The sequence below is a fragment of the Zootermopsis nevadensis genome, unplaced genomic scaffold (assembly GCF_977971745.1).
Source record: "Zootermopsis nevadensis isolate Lab colony 2312 unplaced genomic scaffold, Znev_1.0 Znev_ptg000023l, whole genome shotgun sequence".
Taxonomy (NCBI): domain Eukaryota; kingdom Metazoa; phylum Arthropoda; class Insecta; order Blattodea; family Termopsidae; genus Zootermopsis; species Zootermopsis nevadensis.
In genome coordinates, this window is record NW_028259155.1 from 5,101,220 (window position 1) to 5,113,389 (window position 12,170).

A 12,170-nucleotide genomic window follows, 5' to 3' on the forward strand; every position below is an offset into this window, starting at 1 on the left:
TTATTTAAATCATTTGTAAAATATCGGTGTTTTGTTTCCTGTCTATGATAAAATTGCACATTCTAACTGAATTCTGAAACGAAGGTAATCAAAATCACTAAAAAAATTATTTAAGTTTTCGTTAAAACACATCATCGAACATACAACCTACGTAGTTTTTCCATAATCGAATTAACTGAGATACGTCACATTCAATTGTATTCGGTCTCCGACAAATTCTGTGGTAAAATCCTATATTTCTTATGATCCAAACACTCGAATTTATATTTAATTACATTAAATATATCTGAGTAACTATTTCCGTTAAATATGGTGCGATATGTTATATTAAACATTTTATATTCGTACTTATATAAATGCATATCGTTTACATCTATAACTAATATCTAATGATTGTGTTCTGGAGAATTTAATTAAGTTTATGTGCTTTCATATGTAATTGAATAAACCTGGACCCCGAAAAATTAATTACGAAATATAATTTCTATTTCCTAAATTATCCGTCGCTTGATAAAACACTCTGCTATTTATTCAATTGTTCTGATCGTAAGAAAACAATTCAATTCTTCATCGAAGACACTCTTCAGCAACATGCTGGAGATACCGAACTCTCAACCTGTTTTACCTAATCTCCTTCATGGTGTCATTTAAGGAGATTATGCAATTTCTTTAAACAAATTTCCAGTGTTGTACCAATATATTTCCTGATATTCTTGATGTTTTGTTTATTTTTGTATCGAATATTCTCGGACACTTCCCGGTTACTTTGATCATCGTCTTTACACAAAATGAGTGACTGCGGGAAAACAAAATGGCGGGAAAACAAAATGGCTGACACTTTGGACACCTTAAAAATAGCCTGTAGAGTACGGCGCTGTAGGTCGGTGAAAACCAATCGGGGCTTCTTGGGCGTGGGCGTGTGGTCGGCTTGGTTCTGTACATCTTCTTTCCTCTTGCAAGCTAAAACACGAAACATTCAATTACTTTCATATCAAATAAAATACGTTGCGTTTTATTGACACCTGACATTAACAATTTGAAAATTAATCGATAATTTGAATTTTAAGATAAAAAATTAACGGCGTTAAGTTCCCAAACGCTTTAATGGAATAATATCCTCTTCCTCCTATCATAATGCTTAGTTCCAAATATAGCCAACCTTAACACTATTTCGATATTTACGAGAATTTTCACTAGCAAGTGATGCTTGCCAACTAAGGAGTGATGATTACACATATTAATCTCTTCAAACTTCTTAGAGTCCACATCAAAAACAGGAAGATATTAGTTCTTATATGTAATATAACGTTTTAGCAGAAGAGACGAAAGTTAACCCCAAAGATTCATACCAAAGTGATGATGTGACATGTAGATTAATGGAGTAGTTATGAAACGAATACAGAACAAAATGGCATTTAATAAAACTCATTGTCAAAGAAGAAAAAGATATCGTACTCCAGCAGATAATACAGTTTTAAGGAGCAAATTTATATTTTTGGTTTCAGCCATGCTCTTTCTGCTAGTAAGAATTACCGATTTAATAAAATACTATTTAAATCGGATTTTTTTTTCAAATTAAAGTGACCAATTTTAAACAACTAAAATTTAGTATAAGAGATCCATAAAGTTTAATTTGAGACACATTATGACAGCCTCTGGTTCGTGTAAGACGTATATACTCCCATTTTATAAGTCTGTGATTAAGGGTGGCTATTTTCACATAAGTTAGGTTAGGTCGGCTATTCTGTGACGTCATTAAGAACAATGAATATGCTAACTGAATTCTGTCCTACAAATTTTGGCATTATGTAACACTTGAGAAAATATGCATTAAGCATTGTAGTTTTATTAAACTGGTGTTTGTTATTAGTGATTAATAATGGAATTATAAAATTAACTGAATAAATGTGTTAAAACAAATTTTCAGAATTTGGAATTCGCATATACTTTGCTTAGAGATACATAATCTTTGTACACAAAAAATTAATTAGTAAATTAAAATTTTAAAACACATTTTTCTGTGTAGCTAGTAACTGTATAGATAAGTATTATTTATTCTCATTTGCCTATAATTTATATTTTAGGCCCTACTTTAAAAATTAACGGTAATTATTACCGTTAAATAAATTCTATTTGCCACTACAGTCTTCAAGACGTGGAAGTCATAAAGTTTTTGCTGTAAAATACATTAAAGTTCGCTTTAAAATTTCGTTTTGTGTATAAATCTCCTTGGGTCTTAAGATATCCCACACTTCACTTATAACAAATCTGTAATAATTTAATAAGTTTAAACACATAATCTAGTTACTAAGACGTAAGTTACAAATATTTATATCAGTACAAGGAACATAATCGTGCATATGAAATACTCATGCAATTTAAAATATATCACAGACACAAACCAAAAAAAAAAAATGTAAAATATTTTCGTGCATAATGTACGTAATTCAGTTTCCATAAATGACACTTACTTCAGAAGAAAAACAGATATATCGATAGAGAATAACAGCTTGGGACATTGGAATGTGTGAAATATATAATAAATTTTAAAAATGTCGGTCCGACATAGTCGTACGTCCATCTACAGATGTCACAGTTTATTCAAAGTAGCGCCCAGTTTCAAGACTAATTTAATGAATAAATAATTAGAAACAAAAATCACTCGCTGTAAATGTGCGATGATTGTGGGCGCTGAATACTACAGTTGAAAACGTGAGATGCTAGTATCGAAAATTACCAACAACTTTCGAATTAAATAAAGAAATTGGGATGTACTTTGATGTAGGCTGACTTTTACAACGGTCTCAATACATGAAGCAAGCTATTTCTACAGGTGCATGCATTGCAAACACACAACAGAACATGCTATCGATTTTAACTCAAAATAATTGGATATAAGCAAAGTCTGTCGATTAATCTCGCTCGAAAATCGAATTATGGGAACAAAGTAATCTTCTTTCCCATTACATTTAGGATACGTATTTTTTTTCCCCAGCTGTTCATTATGAACTGAACAGGAAGGCGGTGGGCGAAGTTTCACACTACGCTGCGAGAGGGCGGGAGGCTCAGTGGCATCGGACACGCGAAGGAGAAAAGTAAGGTTAGGTTAGACTGACCGGAAGGATTAAACGAGGACGAATGAAGCACGTAAGTAATTTACTAAATATGACACTGCGTTAGAAAGATTCTATGTTGATTTACAAGTAGCCTACATGTTATGATATAATAATTGTCATGACCGTTTATTGTGAGGTTGTAGGTTTTCATGGTGGCGAATATTAAGATGGCTGCCTTTTAAAGCTGTTCGCTATGTAGTCTTACGTAACACTTCAGCAAGCAGTAGTATATGCTACAAGACTTCTTGGTGCAACAGCCAAGAAAGAAACCATATTCATTTAAGTCCAATTTTCACATATTTAAGAGATGATTATAAACTTAAATCTCACATTTTCCATGTACAATAAACGTAGTATAAATAATAAGGGATACCATATTACCGTACTATGAGTAACAGCGCTTACTAGCGGGAGAAGGACGTAACATTTACGTTCCACTTTAACAACAAACATCGTCCGGACATAGGGACTAGCTCTATCTAGTGGGCCCAACTGTGTAGGAACCTGAAGACGGAGATAGAGTCCCATCTCTGAAACGTCGATTTACGTTTTATATTTACTAGACGATGGATAATATCCAAGAAAATTTTTATTCAATTGACTCTTCACCATCGTCAAGAAGTTTTAGATCGTTTAGAAGTGTTTCTGCGAGAAGAAATATGTTCTAAAATAATTTTCTGTACACCTGTACATTTTATATAATTTCATACAAAATTGCGCAGATAATAGTTCGGTTTGTGTGGGATTTATTAATCGACGTTAGCTTCAGGTAACTTTATAAACAATTTTATGCGTTAATTATTTCAGTGTGCACAGATCTACTTAGGCTATTACATTTAGTCCCTACATTCCAACTGTCTAAAGAGGAGATGTCATTTAGGGGAACTAATCGAAGGCGGAAGGATACCATTTAACGTATCTTAAAGAAGCAAGGTGTGATTTGTCCCAAATGAGAGGTGAATTTCTTTAAATAAAAAATCAATTCTGATACCTGTTTATGTGGGGATCGGGTAGAACACAACTAACATTTTCTCTAGCATCCCACTTTCTCTTATAATGAAATTTCACCATCGATCATGATCTATTTACGATCAGTGACTGTCAGACCATCGTTAAATACCATAATAATCTGTGTTAATATTTCATATACAGACATTCCTAATTCTTAACATTATATCGATTTTATGAATCGATATATTCGCTTGTGTACCAAATGTACGTTATGATCATCATTTTACAATCTTGTACAACAAATCAAAAGTAAAAGATAGTGATATGAAGTGGATGTAAGGCACAACCTGTTCAGAACACGTGGGGGGACGCCAAAGCTAGCAAACGTCACTCGGACACCAGGGAAGCACCCATTAGACTATGCTCTATATATCTCACTGTGATTTCCATAATAGCTTTCTGAGTGATTTCCGAGGGAAGGAAAGGTGGTGGAGACGGAATAAGAAGGCTGTGGTTGGGGTTGTTGTGAAGCCCGACCGTCAGAGGGCTAGATATTGACTTGAACACCCCCAAAATCCCAAATTGTTCCACCAATACGAATGTGGAAGACAGACTGAGTCAGGGGATGTTTACTTAATAACAATACCCACAATGCCTTGGTGACGTCATCAAATTACGTATAAAAACAGTGAAATACTGGTGTGTGTCTGTGAACATAAATTACATAAGTCTTTTTATAATATTTATTTCTATAGGCCATCTTACGTTGCTTATTAGGTTCAATTGCCTTTTATAGCTTCAGTTCTAAAAGTCACTTACTTACATTCAATTATTGTCTAAAAGTCTGTGAAAATGGATGATTCGTTATATACACATTATATTGAGAAATTGTCTGAGGGAAAATTTATAAACACGACTTTTCGGTCAGGTGATTGATTCGAAAGGTCCCGGATTTGGTCCCTAAAAACTAAATGTACCAGTATCAAAACAACCAATCACATGAATACTGGAATAAAGTTAAGTCCCGAAACGTCGTACACGTAAAATAATCCTACATCTCAGACAGCGGGAAATGTCTAACAATGTTCCTTTTTAAATATTTGCATTGTTTTTAAATAAATAATTCCAAAGAGTCGATTTATTCTTCATAAATTAAGAATCGCTGTTATGAAATTCTCTGCCTTTTATGGAACTTGAATGTTCATTACCGTGTTTACAACAGCACGTCAGTACTCTCTAACCTAAGCCAAATTAATCCAATCCAAAACCGCCTACCCACTTTCCTGGTATCATGCATGTAATTCGTAATACACTACGTTTGTTATAATGTATGTTTTATGTGTACGAGAGAAATACAGCGTCTCTCATCCTTAGACGAATTGCAAGACACTTCTTCTAAGTTCCTACGCGTTCATCTACGCCAATACGAATACCTGTTCGCCTCTGTATAGCTGTATAATTGTTCTAAACATGTCACTGAATGTTTATTACATATGAAGTGAAACAGATTTTATTTTAATTTGATAAAACCATTGGAAATACAACTTTAAATGAAAGCCTGAAAAAACTTTTGCGTTTAAGAAGTAAAGCTGCCTCGCTACACACCAAGCAGACACTTGGGGGGGAGAGGTGTTATAGCTCCCACTCATTTTTAACCTTGTTAAATATTCACGAACTAAAAATATTTTTTAAAAAAAGTAAATAAAAACCTCTAAGAGATAAAATTTTTGATGTCAAGTACATATATACGACCAGCAATTCCAAATATTGATTTTTTATGACATTTTAATGTGTAATGTTTCACTATTATTGTAACTAGTGTGTTATTTGTTTAATATTAACACTTTTAATTCAACGTCTATGTTGGTATGATTCTATGAATGTCAATTCTACTAACGATTTATTCTGTTACGCCAGTGTTGTAAAATCAGGAACCATAAAGTGCTCAAAAACTTCAATACCAACTTCAGAGCTCAAAATTTGAACGGAAGCGGTGGATGGATTTTGTACGTTGATTCTTAATGTATTTAAGAACTTTTTGAATTAATGGTTTACATAAAGCCAACTGAGACTGGAAGATAATAATTACTTCTAAGTTAAAATTTGGAGATTGTTTCAGTGTATTTGAAGGTATTAACCCAACATGACAAATGGAATAAAGTTACAGAGGGGGTATACCTGAGTTAGACAAGGTAGCAACCCAGTTCTGAATATTTCCCGTATGTAAGTGTAATCTTAGGGATATTTTATGTTAGCTGTTTAATTTAGCGGTTACAATTCTTTTTGTGTTCAACAGAATAAGGTTTGTACGCCTGTTCTGACCCCAAGATCAATTCTTAGTATGAATCTTTCAAAAGTACTCAGAAACACAAAGTGTTTAGTGTCAAAGTTTTTGCAAGGCTTATACCACGAGAAGTCAACGGAAGGTGACGTGGAAATCACGGGCAATTTAACAAATGACGAACGCCGGCAGTCCACGGCCATGTTACTCGCCACAAACAATTTCTTCGTGAAATTTTATTAATTAAAAACAGAATTATTGGAGGAATGCAAACGATTTCGTAGTAGCTAAATACAGAACCCGATAAGAAATTAATAGTTTTAAAAAGCACCAACTTTAAAAGGAAAAAAGACAGTTTCATTGCTACTTTATTATTTATACAGATTAAGTACTATTAATTTATACTTGTCATTATGAAAATGCATATCTAAATTCATCACAATAAAATATAGGCATATAATGTGTCAAAAATGAAAGTCGTGGATTGTACAGTCAGGTTAGAGAGAAAATGACAAAGAATTTAAATTCGTATTACTTAACCACTGTAAAAGAAACAGGTTTAGAGGCTTCGAACACATGACAATTCTCAAGTTGAAACTTCCAGGAGAATACACGTGTAAGATTCATGGACTGAAATCTATGATAGACAATAGGACACATTTCATAATCATTATCTGAAAATGTTTAAATAACGAGTTCACAGCCATATATTTATTAATAACCGCATGTTATTCGCGTACAAAGTATCTTCAGTATGTCCCCTGGCAGGGAAAGACGAAAACTATATTCAAATTCGTGATTTTAATTATTATTCCAAGCTTCTTTTGTAAAGTAAGTAAACTATTCCCACCAAAAATGCATAAATTTAGACCAGATTTACTGACAAGTGAATATTATCTTACAATCAACAACAAAATTCGATAAATTCAAGTATATTTCTATATTTGACCTCAAATAATTTAGGAATCCTTCGGGGAAACTTTTGAAATTTGATCAGCTCTGTCAAAGTTAATACAGAAGATAGATTTATTTTAATAAGAAGACCAAAGTGTGAGATTTTATGTCTTCGGTGCTTTGAGGACAATGTTCTTCTTGGCTTTGGCGTAGTACAGACACGTGTGCAAATGCCAACTTCCTGTCCCCAACTTCATTCATGAAGATGGAAACCACTGTTTCTCCAAAAAGTTGGTATCCACCTACGAGTCTGCATTGCACCCAAACCCATAAGAAATAAATCATCCTTAACACTATTTTACAAACGCAGAAGAAGTCAGACATCCTTACAACGAGATATTAAGACATATAAAACGTAACTCAGCATTCAAAGCTGTGACTCCCGCACACAGATTTCATCCCTTGAGGTCTGTACTGAAATGAAACCCATATGGGTTAATGAAGCAAGAATTGTCAAAGGTTTAAAGTAAGGATCCTATGCTTCGCAAAACCGCCAACCAAAACATGAATCAGCAACTCGATACCCTCAACGAAGTCTGTTTCCACTTCGGAGGTCTAACTTGTTCAGGTTAGGAATTGTGAATAATTTTACCCCCTCATGATTATCCTACCCGCATCGTCGGCAACCCTATTAGATTCAATCCCACCCTGACACTGGATGGCGGTTTCTCTACCCTCCCTTACCAGCATAAGTAATATCAACAGAATTTCTATTACCTCTTACAAAAAACAGCCCTTTCAACAACCTCCAGGCAAATATGAGTCTAGCGTTTACGTACACCCAGTGTCCGATGATCTTATTTCTGAGATCATTCTCAGATATAAATGTCATAATACGTCAACGTTTTTAAACGGTTAGGGAGCTATGGATATTTTAAATTCGAGTTGATCTTAATTTTACTTAGAACACGATTGTAACATCGAAATTCGATTACATAATTCATGTCGTCTGTTTATTTTGCGTTATAAGCAATGTTTTTCGTATATCTCTATGGGAGAGTACTAGCAAATAGCGGTCACCTATGAGAAATGACTGACAAGATGTATAAGAAAATTTGAAAAAAAATTGTTTAAAAACTGGCTTTTATTCTGAAGGAAAAATTGGATCAAAACGGGATTCGATTCTTATGCACTCTACCGATCTCGCGTTTGTTACGAATACACTTAAAACATGCGTATTCGATACTTGGGAGGCCTATGGTCTTATTATGTAACCAATTATTCAATCTTAGATAGAAAATACACGATAAAATCTGACAGCTTCTAGAACATTTCTGACATGAGAGTTTTATATCTAAAGACAGAATAAAATCAATATTCTTCTGCGAGGTTCCTTAACTAAATATCTTTCACTACGGAATTCTTCTGAATATTTAATATAACACTATTATTATATAAGGCGTAGCCACTGTTCTTAATAGCAATGTAATACAAAGGCTGAACAATTATGTTGCTGTTAAGTTGGTATCATTTAATCTATGTATTATTTAGTCAGTGACCAAATAAAGTATGTGTATTTGCTGGATATTAAACAAATGTCTGTTAATAATATGTATTTATTGATCAATACTCGGTAAAAGTCGAGATTTTACTCGATGTAAAATTTTAGTAGTTCGATTAATTAATCGATAATATAATTAAGGAAAATAAAGGGAAATATTGAATAAGCAATACGTTCAGATCGTTGGAATGTTGTAGACTTGTAATTCAATAGGTTAATCAACAGAGTTGATTTGATTTTGTGGTTCTTCAGCGTTGGTAGTAGCTTGCTTTCTTTATGGCTAAATTTATCATTGAACTGTTTACATAAACACGTTTTATAAATTATCTTACTTTGGAGAGATGGTTCTGTAAGTTACATCGCCTTTAATAGGCCTTAAGAACTGGCAAATTGCAATTTTTATATGCAGTGACTAAGCTTACAATATTAAATTTAAAAAAAATGAATCCATTTCTTAGAATATGTTATACAATTATTATTTTTAACGATAAAATTTATAAAAGACTTTTACATTTATGAACACAAAAACGTCGTACAACAATTTGGCATAAACTATAAGCTTTAAGTGATCTAATTTTGTCGAGTTTTAGTGATGAAATTTAGTCTACTAAGATGATTCAGTGTTAGGTTAAAGTACTTTTAGGGTCCCGAGTTTCTTATTTGGGAATTGGTTAAGTAAGATTCTTTTTTAATTAATTCAGTACACAAATATTTAAAAATTAATTGCGCGGTGTTATAAAAACTTGTGTTCCACTGCATTGTTTCCTAGATATGGAGAAACAAATTTTAATTACTTTACGAAGTTTTATGGCTTTTATGTATTTGTTGTTTCTAATCCTGAAAACGCCCAATTTTCCATATTTATTCATGGATTCTTCACAGTTTGATATATCCCACACATTTCATATTGATCTGTATTATGTTACTGCCTTTAACCCTTTAAGACCCAGTGGTAACTATATGTACCACCTGCTTTACACAGTTAATAACTCAGCGTTTTGTATGTACGGGTTTCGTATTGTTCTCAGTATAAACAGGGATTATTTACTTAAACAGCGTTAACCAGTTGACATTAGTAATGGTAAAGTGTTGTGTTTACTTCGCGGTACGGACTGAATTCTTAAATATTATTTAGACGAGCTTCGGCTTCAAAGCGTTAAATGAACTTTTGTCAGACTAGTAATTTTCAAACACGACGCAGTGAGAACCTCAAATCTTACCTAAAAAATTCTTTCAGTATTATCACGAACACAAACGAAGGTCCCAAATGAGAAACGAATTTCTGACTTTTTTTCATCCAAAATATAAAAAGGCAGGCATAAGTTTGTATTTGTGACAGTGTACTTAGTGTCATTTACTTTGAAGCAATTGGTTAATTTACATTAATCTTTGTACGGACGTCATCAAGACATCATTAATTTTAAATCCGCGTATAAATCAAAGTTTAAATGGTGGAATTAAACATTTCATTTAATGTAAGATGATGCTAATACTGATTATTATTATTAATTATATATACACATTTAATCTGTTTGCTTTTTTATATGTATGTATTATCAGTGTTTGGCTGTCATTGGCTCCTAGCTGTTAGCAAAAACTTTAATAAATGAATTCAATTGAATTATGAATTAATTGGTTGGTTGGTCCACAATATATTCAAAGAATACGAGTAATATTTTATATAGAGTACTTTTACACTGAGATGAATGACGAAATAAAATGTGAGGGTATCAATTATGTATCGTAATAACGTGACAGAGATACATAAATGTCTCATATTGAACTAAACATGAGGAAGTATAAAAGATTTTATTTATTACGTAAGAACATTCACTTCTGCTATAATCCCTTGTAACGAGATGTACGTATATTACGTGCTGTTGTCCAGTTAACGAATCTAGTCTCCACGTGAAACTCTGCACACAGTTCATAGATGACTCTGCTTTCCCTCACACAAAGGTTCAGTCTCACTTGCTTGAGCAGTCGAATGGAAAATGGAGTTGGAGGACAGGGGAGAACGCTCTCTGGGACCTAGCGTTAACGTTAGCAAAAGTTTGGTATTTGGCAGCCGATAAGAGGTTGGTTACAAGTTTTTCACACTTAAATCATTTCCACTTCATCAATTTCTAACCGAATGGAAGCAAATTACAGTCAATTAAGAGATAAAATGTGTCCGATGTGTGGCTTTACGAATTACCTGATAACTAACACGATTTTAAAAGTATACTCTTTGGAGTACACTGATAATTCAAGGCAAATCACGTAGGTGTTGTTGCACTATTATAGTCCCAGGACATTATCGCGTCTTAGGTCGTTATTACACTGTGATTCCAAGTCATTGTTACGTCTGAAGTATTTATTGAACTCATTTTGGAGCTGTATTAAAACATCATTAGAGAAACACTTTTAATTATTAATTCTTAGAAAGGAATATTTGTTTTTGTCCGCTAGTGCATAGTTTAGGCTAATGCTTCATCTTATAAGAGTCCCTCCATCTTCTTCTGTATAGCCCTACTATCTTCCTTCATCAGGGCTACATGTAAAAACTAGTAATTGAATGAGAAATTCCAAATTTATATTGACTTAAATTTATAAACAGTGTACACACAAGTTTTTAATAACAGTAAAATATGAATAATTTTCAAATAAATAACATAAAATTTACAGGATTTATATCCTCTAAATATGAAACAATTTATTACTTTGCGAAATGTAAATAATTTAAAATTACGTTAATGCATGATGCTAAGGCGTTTGAATCAAAAACGTAGAAATTAACTACTAATAACACTTGTGCATACACGAAGCGAACTAAAATACTGTTTGTGTTCATGATATCAGAAAATATTTTCTGACAGCTTTAATACACTAGCAACCACTTTCTTTTTCCTATGCAAAAATTTTAACAATTTATTGAGGCTTATTAAACAAATAAGACCAGTGTGTGACTAGATCATTGTGAAATAACCTAACATCAGACAATAAAAGTATTAAATGGATTCTCATATTTATAGCGCCTCTCTTTTAAATCTGTTTTATAAATATTATTCCAGACGACATACAGTGTCACTTGTAGGGTATGTATCACTTACGAGAAATATTTAAATAGATGTTCTTACTTTTCGATATGTTTTTATATAACTGGTGTTGTTTTTTTTTATTCTTGTTGGATACAAAACGGATATTAAGAGATAAGACGGAGTCAGATAATTTGAATGATGTATTTAAAGTAAATTCGCAGATATTGAAATATTATTCCCAAAATATTTCAAAAATTTATATAAAAAAATGTTTATAGAACCTATGAAATGTTCTCATTTATATATTTTAACTCAAAAAAAGAAAGTGAAATTTCTGTTAAATTATG

At 32.7% G+C, this 12,170-nt stretch overlaps 1 protein-coding gene across 5 annotated transcripts in view; it reads right to left on the reverse strand.

The window, feature by feature from the left end:
• The window catches only part of onecut (homeobox protein onecut), a 203,927-nt gene that overhangs the window by 13,743 nt on the left and 178,014 nt on the right, over positions 1-12,170 (reverse strand). For 4 of the 5 annotated variants that reach the window (XM_022066777.2, XM_022066776.2, XM_022066779.2 and 1 more), the window contains one exon: positions 848-960. In XM_022066777.2, coding sequence (XP_021922469.1) covers positions 848-960 — 113 coding nt within the window. Of the gene's footprint in view, positions 1-846; positions 961-12,170 lie in introns of those variants that run through there. The other variant, XM_087354346.1, reaches the window with a different exon arrangement.